General features: G+C 41.2%; 1 protein-coding gene across 1 annotated transcript; it reads left to right on the top strand.

The window, feature by feature from the left end:
• Positions 1-1241: 1241 nt before the first annotated feature.
• LOC103779228 (zinc finger protein 521-like) lies at positions 1242-8126 on the top strand (the record flags this gene model as incomplete). Its single annotated transcript, XM_008946851.1, has 3 exons — positions 1242-1304; positions 2353-2412; positions 7947-8126. Coding segments are annotated over 3 exons (303 nt in total), but the record flags the coding sequence as incomplete, so codon positions are not given.
• Positions 8127-9135: the final 1009 nt, after the last annotated feature.

Genomic DNA, 9135 nt, shown 5'->3' with positions numbered 1-9135 from the left:
TGCTAACCACAAAGTTACCTGCTCTGATGCTTATTTCCTTTTTTAGTGTAACAAAGACGTAGTAGTCAAACCTCAGCTCTCACAGAATTTTCAGATCCCTAAATAGCAGGGAAGTTTTAAAAGATGGGTTTCACAAGGCATGCACCATCATCTTTTCACATGACAAAATTTCATACATGACACCAATTTGTCAGCCAATATCCACGTTTCTTTTTGTCCATTTTAAGACCTAAAAATGTTTGGTGTGCCTCTCGGTCAGCAGAGCGAAGCTGAGCACGTTTTGGTGTGCAGTCACCTCTCAGCAGCAGTGAGAGGTTCTGGAACTGCAGCTAGCTGGTGGCAGCAGACATTTGTCATAGAACACATGCAAATTGTGGTTTGCAGACACTTAGGGAGATCTGTTTCAGACAAGCAGATCTTTTTGACTTCTTGGCAGGTAGCTGCTTTATTTTCAAGATTTCCACTTGAGAATCAGTTCCTGAAAAGCTGATGTCTGGCCACCTCGATTCCATCTTGAAACTTAGGAAGTGGTAAAGTTTTTAAATTGCATTTCTGGCCAAGTTGTGATGTAGCACAGTTGAGGATTTCCCTGGTAGATAACAGATGTGGTGGAAATAGCTCAGCAGCTGATGGTGGGCATAAAGAGTGTTGGGTTGGGCTGCTACAGAGTTTTCACTGATGGCTTTGAGGGGATCACAAAAGGGGGTGTCTTGGGTTTGTGTAACTGTATGCTGGTTAATAAAGCAAGAAAAATAATTCATACAACGAGTCCTACTGATCTTTGCTGCCCTGGTGAAAAATCTATTTCACTTAGTTTGTGTTTGACCACGTGTTCTCTGAAAGTCAGCTTTTCATGAGCTTTCCCCATTGCTTTCTTTGTCTGACCCGTTTCCTTTAGCTGTGAGGACTGCTGGGATGACTGCTTCAGCATAACAAAGAAAATCATCCAGTATTATCACAGCTGAAGTGCTGGTAACTTCGTGGCTCCAAAATATAAGTTCAGCTGAAACAGTCAGCTCATAAAATTGCATTTTTGTGAAATATTTGACTTGCTCCAGGGCTGGGGAAACTTTGTCAGAACTCTGTTGATGGGGAGAGTGTGCTTACAAGCCACAGCTCTGGGACAGAGGTAGAGATGGTTTAAGAGTCCCCCAGAGACTGTACTTTCTAATATATGCACTGTATTTCAAATTTCTGGTGTCCTAAGAGTGTCCTTATGAAAACTGGTGTTTTTTTTCTAGAAACTCAGATTCTAGAAACAACCAGTTGTATGAAGCCTTGGGGTTGGCGGAGGAGGAAAAGAGGTACCTGTGGAGTGTGTATATGTATCTCTTCTTTTGATATCTGTCTGGATTTATGTGTGTTGCACTCTCTTGTCCCAAAACCAGGAAAATCTTTGGATTTTAACTAGGTTGCATGCTTGTATTTTTGAGGTTTGAATTCTTGGGAGTGGAAATGCTGCAGAAGTGCAGTCTTTCCCCTTTCAGCTTTTTCCCCTGTGGAGGGAGAACGAACTCTTTTCTCTCTGCTGTTCTCTAACTCAAAGAACTCTGTCTTTGGGAGAATAAAAAGGAAACTGTTCTGCCTTTTAGCTCTTCCCTTACTTTTACTCTGGGAGAGTCAATCTTACTTAGACATCGTACCAGAGCCTACGAGAACAGCCCTCTCTAATTTTTCAAAGTAGCAGCAGAATGGCTCTTGTTAGGTTCACTCTCACCCAACAAGTTTTGAATAGTGAATCTGACAAGAATTGTATTGTTTTTAGTTCTCCTGCTCTCAAAAGCTGTGAGCCAAGGGAAAGATGCTGGCATGGTGTATACAGTAAAACAGCATGGGGTTAGTTCTCCTTTGCAAGGCTGTCTGCACTGCTGAGATGTTTGCTACTGAATATAGGATTTTTTATGTTATTTTTTCTTTTTAAAAAGCTCATGTTTGAATTTGCACACACACCTCTCCCATTTGCCAGGAGAAGGCTTTCTCTTATCCATGTGGAGCAAGCAGAATCTTAAAGCCCAGAATTATTCTCTCATTTACTTCCATAATCAAACACAGTAGAGTGCATTGAAGACAAATACTCCAGAGGCAATTCGATTTGTTTTTTAAGCTACAAAAACAATTTGGTCACTCTGTTCTTAGATTTGTAGCTTCCACACAGCAACACATTCTGCTCTGGTCTGCTCTACGCTGCTGCACTTTGCAGAGCAGCTTTTCTTGCCCAATGTTGTACAAGCATCACTGGCTTTCAGAACTGAAGCTGGTGTAAAGATGCTTGAAACACTTCAGCTGCCTAACATCTATTTTTTTTTGTTGTTGTTTGTTTGTTTTGTTGTTTTGTTTACCTTTTTCTGACAGTAGAAGACAGTGAATCAGAGGACCAGCAGGCAGGTGTGGGACACACAGCCGCCCAGACTGGTAATGCTGAATTCCTTCCTTAGTGCTTGCTTGCCTTTTGACAACAGCGTGAGGGATTTTTGCAGTGGGGTGTTTTTGCCAAGCCTGCACTCTTCTTTCTCTGTTTCAGCTTAGAATTCATTCTTGGGGCTTGCAATGGAAAATAACGTTCTTCTCCCCTCACCTTTCAGTTCCTGAGAATTAGAAACTCTGCCTTTTGTAGGTCAGCCAACTGAAAGTGAGGTGCTCCTAGAAATGCAGCATGCTTTTCTTCTTTTTTTATTTTATTTTATTTTTGCTTAAACAATCCTTCTCTACATCCCCCACCCTGTCCCATTTCAGATAAGCTTGAATATTCATCCCGCTTAAACTATTTTCATATTTGTAAAATATGTGATAAGGGTGATTTCTTTTGGGGTAGTTTGTATAATTTCTTACCAGTTGGGGTTAAATTAATGGCTCCTTAATTTTAAATCAATGAGATCGGGTGGATAAAGCTGCTGTTTGAGTCTGGGCCACCAGGACATGTATTGTAATAATAACAAAGAAATAATTGTTAATTGCCAATAACAACAAGGGCTCTTTTCTTCTCCAGTGAGTCTATGATTCTAATATGGTTCTGAGAATGCAAGAAATACTTCCCTTCTGTCTTTGGTACTGATTCCTCAGTATTTTATCTGAAGAGCAGGAGTGACTCATCTGAATAGTCTCGTCCATTCAGCTGAGGTCACTTTTTGGAGTAAGGCTCGACTTCTTCAGGCTATTCCTAGAAGGCTACTCATCACTGAATACCTGTAGGTAGTTTGTCTGAGAACAGTTGGAGTTATTCCTCTTATGAAGGTGAAGAATGCAGTTGAGTTTGTTTGTTTTTTTTCAACTAGAAGACATTATATTTCTCTTTTGTGTGTGTGTGTGTCCCACGGTTTTGTGCTTGGTGCCTTTTATAGGTTCCAGTGGCTCTGCACATAAACTATATTGTTTGAAAAGAGGAAATAAAAGTGAGAGATTTCTCTGCTTTTTTAAAAAGGGAAATTTCTCAAGCTCTTCTGAATGTATTTATGTCTCCATTTAGCCATCTGCAAACTTGGAAAAAAAAGCAAACTTGTACTTCTGTAGACCCATGAAGTTGAAAATACGGAGGGCTGTAAAACCAGAGCTCAGTACGACAAGGAATGGTTGATTTTCTGCATTTTTTTTTCTTAAATTATTTCTCAATGATTAAGTTGTCTTGCTAGTTACTTGTCTCCCATCACGTTGTGTGTTGTTCTCTGGCTGCTTCCAAGCAAGTTTTAACATTGTTTTTCTCTATAGCAAAAACGCAGCGTTGATATTAAAAACCTGATAGAGCAAGCAGGACAGAAGGCCCACACTGTGTACACACACTGCCAGAAGTTTTTATAGTAATACTTTGTATCTAAGCTCTGGCTCTAACCATTAAATGTGCTTTTTATAGAGTACCAAGTTATAAATGTAGTGCAGCTACGGCATATTAATCTTACTGCAGAGATTTAATGAGGCAGTTGTTTTGCGATGGACACTATTGGGAGCAGAGAGTGACAGAGTTTTACTTTACCACTGAGCTGAAGAAATATTCCTTGCCTGGTAATAATTATAACCACATGATCTAAGTTTTCCTTTCTTCTGCCAGCACTTTTCCATGCAGAAGTGGCTTGGAAGGAGATCTACTGCAAGGCAGTGGAACGGGTTGGAAAGGAGGCTGTTTTCTTGGTAGTTTGATGTTTGAGCTGTGATTAGCTACGGAGCCTTGTAGCACAGGCAGAAATATGTAAGATGAGTTTCAAGAATACAGATAGCCTTTGCCAGTCCACTGAGATGGCTTTTAGATATTCATTACTTTTACTTGACTTTTATATGGGTTATAAAAAGTAAATGTGGTGAAACCTCATTTTTACATGGGCAGAATACAATTTCAGGCGGTTGGCCCTAAACCGCTCCCATACTTGAAATTAATTGAAGTCCATGGCTTTATTGCCTCCAACACTTTTAAGCCAATGCAGTTTTTCATTTTCCCCAAAGTTGCAGTTTTATTAGACCAAGCTACAGCAATAACACCCCTTAGGTGGAAGAAGAAGAAGAAGGGACGGGGAGAACCACCTGCCAGGGAACACAGTAATGAGAAAATCATGCTTCTTTTAATTTCCATTTATAAATAATGTCAACATAATCAGTTGCAGAAGACAACTGTTCTTTCTTCTCTTCTTCTTCTTCTTTTTTTTTTTTAAAGTGCCTTACTGGGCTGAATTTATTTCTGTTCCAAAAAAGTAACCCTTCCTTTCCATAGCAGCTAATTTTCAATGATATCTGCAGATGGAGCTGATGTGCATATCGTGGCTGAGGTGTCTTGAAAAATTTCAGTTGGTGCCTCTGAAATAGGGCAGGGAAGCCTCTGGAAATGACAGTGGCATTTGTGGACATTTGGGAAAGTAATCTTACTATGAAGGCAGTCTTTGCAGAGGGAATTGTGGCTGTGGTTGGTGCAGATATTGGGGAGAAAAATGTGAGAGGTGAATGACGTTTGCCCTGTAGTCTGTATATGAGCATCAGCTTTGAACAGGAGGTTAAGGAGAGAGTACAGATGAATGCATATTGCATTTATAAAATACATTTTATTCTAGTCTTTCAAAAGAGCAGCTCAAATAAGGCAGCTTGTCCTCAGTTTAAGTAACTATTTAAGGTTAGGCCAGGTCTTAATGGAAGGTATCTGTTGTTGTAGCAGAAAACCTATCTGCCCACACAGCATCCAAGTGAGATTTTCTCTTCTTAAATATCTTTTTCTTTTGGTGGTGACATCCCTTCACAGAAGTGGATCACAGTGGAAATGTGTTCATTGAGAGGGGCTGAGACTGCCAGAACTCATTTCACAAAGCTGTCGTAGACTAAACTCCAACCTAGGTCCCAGAGGGTCCCACTTAAGTGTTGACCTAAAAACAAATGTGCCAGTTGGCTGGAACACGTATTCTAAAGTTGCAGCAGAAGGGAATAAGCTTGACTGACTTCTGTCCCTGTAGAGTTTATATCTGCAAATGCAGAAGGAGAAGCAAAACATTTATTAGTCTTAAAATGATTCTAATTTTAATAACTGGTCTCTAAGTAGGAAGCTTTAAATTGAGCCATTCTTTAGGCTTTTGTACACCGAGGGGTGCATGTGTGCCTGTGTGTGTGTGTAGTGCTGAATTCCTGTACAGTGCAAGTGCTGCTGAATGGCAAGTCTGGAGAATTCCCTCCCCTCCCTTTTCTCTCCTTCAGCATCGCACTTAAAGCAGAGTCAGACACTACCCTTATTTGAAAACAAACAGGTCTGTAAACTTTATGTGCAGCATTTAAATACTCATGTTAAAATTCAGACCCCGTGCCCACATTTCCCTGAGTGCTGTCAGCTTCATGAGATGAAACTGGGAGCTCGAGCTGAACCTCTAATAGTATGCAATGTGCACATGCTGCCTTCCAACAAGTGTTTAATGATGTTGGGGTCAGTTTGCAACAGTTAAGACAGCTATTTCTTTTTCTGAACTACTCATAACTTGGAGATCTCCTAACTACTTCTCTTAATCCTGCAAAATATCTCTGAAGGTGAAGCGGCAATGGAAGTTATTAGATTCAGAGCATTCAACTACAGCTACAATGCCATGAAGTCCTTTTATTTAACTAACATCTCTCTTTGGTGTGTAAATTTGCAGACTGCTCCTCTATTTGGAAGCAGCTGCCCAAGTGGAAGAACCTTGTGTATGTAATTTGTCATACAAGGATTGCACTCGGTGTCCAGGCAGGACTTTTGCACAGCAAATTTTCTCTTTCTTCAGAATGTGTTTTTTATTTAAAAAAAAAAATAATCTGGTTCCCCTTTGTAATGTAATTCCCTTAGAAATAAATTCTGCCCTTTATCCCTGTCAAAGAAATTCCTCAGTTTTGATTGTGAGCCACATAGCATGAGGAAGACTTCCTGACATGGGTCATTCCCAGTTTCTGCTCGCGGGCCCATCTGTTGGAAGAGTTGAAGGGCAGGGTGCAGCAGTGGGGACCAAAGGATGTAGAAAGATGATGAGAGCTCCCACCTTTGTTGTGGGCAGCAAGAATGCCAGTGCTTCCACACAGCAGCAAATAGAGGAATGGCTGTGCCCACATCACTGGAGGGTGCTGAGAGAGGTTTAAGAATGACTTAAAGTGGAAAACCACCTCCCTCCTCACCCCTTCCCCATTGGAATGTGGATTTAGTGTTAGCCTGTTTTGGTTGCTCTTCTTCCAAGTGCATGATCCTGATGAATTGCAACACTGAGTAAAGTGGGTTCTCAGATACCATCTCTGTGTTGCTGTGGACAAGAAGCTTACTCCTGGTTAGTCACCCGCTTGGCCAAAGTGCCTTAACATCTTAAAATGGACTTGCACAATCTCCCGTTGCTATGTGAGTTTGTCCTTGTTTTGTTAAAAAAAAAAAAAGTTTCAGTCTTAGCTCTCTCAAATATCAAAAGGGAAAAATGAAAAAGCCAAAGGAGAAAAGGGAGCAGTGGTGAAGCACTTGCATTCCTTCTCCTGGAATGCACACAACCGTTTTTCTTCTGCGTTTCACTTGTTGTACTGTGGTTCCCAAGGAAAAACAAAGTTAAGTGCCAGCTTGCTTTATTAGGGAAGACAGAATGTTTTATTTCTGTCTTCCGAAGGAAGCTTTTAGTAAAGTGGGCAAAAAGTCAGGAGCAGTTAAAGCTACTCTGATCCTCAGGGTGGGAGGAAGGAGTTGGAGACTTCACGTTGTCTCGCTCTGAGCAGGTCAGACTGCACCTTTCTTCCCCCTTAGACACCTCAGCTGGGCTCAGGACTCCTGCTCTGAGGCTAGGGCTACCCTGTTACCCCCAAAATGCTTTTTTAACATGTCAAACAGACAAAGCTCTCCTCGTGCACTGTTTAGGTTTTACAAGAGTTTCCAGTTTTCCATAACCTGGAAAAAAAATTATTCAAGTTTGTCTTAATTCATGCACAAATTCAAAGCCTGTGTAGCATTTTGACCCAAGTTCTAATCTTTCCAGGGCTTTATTTTTGTCAAATAGCGTGGTGATGGGATATTGGAGTGGGTTGTAAAACCAAGATTAATTTCATGTTTATGTAAATCAGATTTGTTAGTCTCTTAATTCTGGTAATTTCCTGTGAAACGCTGTAGTTAGCAGTGAAAAGCAGTTCCTGTACGTTCACTGATTTGATTTTTCTTTTCATTGAAAAGTAATTGCATAGGTGGTTTATCCTTTCGTGCAATGATCAAAGCAGCTTCGAGCCTAACGTGGGAGCATGGAAGAGCTGCAGGAGTGAGAAATGGAGCTGCTTTTGGGGGAGCAGAAGGGAAATTCCCCTTTCATCCAGATTAGAAAAATATTAAGGAAAAAAGCCTCCTTTGCTTATTCAGCAATAAAATCTGTAGTGTGATGCAGGCTCATGCCAGATATCTCTTCTCATCATTACCACAAGAACCTGTCTTGATATTCATTTTTGTTTCATTTTAAAGGTTCTCTTCTCAGATGCCTGACGTCACGGTCTTGATTTTCTTTCAGACCCCAACTGCAAACTAGAAGACAAGGCAGAAGATGGAGAAGTGCTAGACTGTAAGAAAAGGCCAGATGAAGGGGAGGAGTTGGAAGAAGAAGCTGTGCACAGCTGTGACAGCTGCCTCCAGGTGTTTGAGTCGCTGAGTGATATCACAGAACACAAGATTAATCAATGTCAACTGGCAGGTAAACAATACTTACCACTTTGTGCCTTCTTGCACTGTTCTATTGCTGATTACCATCCTCTGCTTCTGATCTCCCTCCTCCTAACTCGGTTATTTTACCCCTGCACTTGAATGCTTGAATGAGACCTTTATAAACAGATTCTGGGAGAGGATTATACTGCAAGTGGGGCACTATAAATTTCCTTCCTACTGAGGGGTGTGTGGATAATTAGTGCATCATCACTGTATGAAAGTGTTCGTTGGCTGGCTGTGCCTGACTGCTGCATGTGTTTCCCAGAGTCACACTGTGCAGCTTGCTGCACTTTGCTTCCACACCTCTTCTCCTAAGTCACTTGTGAACGCAGAGGTTATTTGTAAGTGGGGTTTGAGTGCAGCTGCATAATGAAGGAATTTGCACAGAGGCATGTTGTAGATCTGGGCTGGATGTTCCGTTAGTGACTGTACAGTAATCAGTAACTGATGGTTGAGAGGGATGGAGCAAATTGTTACAGGGATAAAAAAGATCCCAGCTTTAGTCCAGGGGCAGAACCAAGTCCTAATCATACACTACTTGGTTGAGAAGAGCTGGATGAATGGACCTGTAGCCAAAACAGGTTCTCCTTTGAAATAACTGTAGATTATTCCTCACTGAGGAAACCCCCTGAAATCTCCTGGAGTAGTTTTGCCTTTTGGATTTAGTAGGGCTTTTGATGGTACACACTGTAGGTCCAAACAGAGGCGGAACCAAGGCCTAATCATACATTACTTGGTTGAGAAGAGCTGGATGAATGGACCTGTAGCCAAAACAGGTTCTCCTTTGAAATAACTGTAGGTTATTCCTCACTGAGGAAACCCCAGTAGGGCTTTTGATGGTACACACTGTAGGTCCAAACAGACTTGGTATGAACAGAAAGGTGTGGGGGGTTTTGTTGTTGTTGGGTTTGGTTCTTTACATGGTACTTTTGTTTTAGCCTCTGCAGTGTAAAATGTATTTAATGTGCAGTGCAGTTATGTTAAAAACCTTTCTTTAT

Source organism: Merops nubicus, unplaced genomic scaffold (genome assembly GCF_000691845.1).
Source record: "Merops nubicus isolate BGI_N331 unplaced genomic scaffold, ASM69184v1 scaffold10189, whole genome shotgun sequence".
Classification (NCBI taxonomy): domain Eukaryota; kingdom Metazoa; phylum Chordata; class Aves; order Coraciiformes; family Meropidae; genus Merops; species Merops nubicus.
The sequence above is the reverse complement of the archived record's forward strand: the minus strand, read 5'-3'. Positions and strand labels throughout refer to the sequence as shown.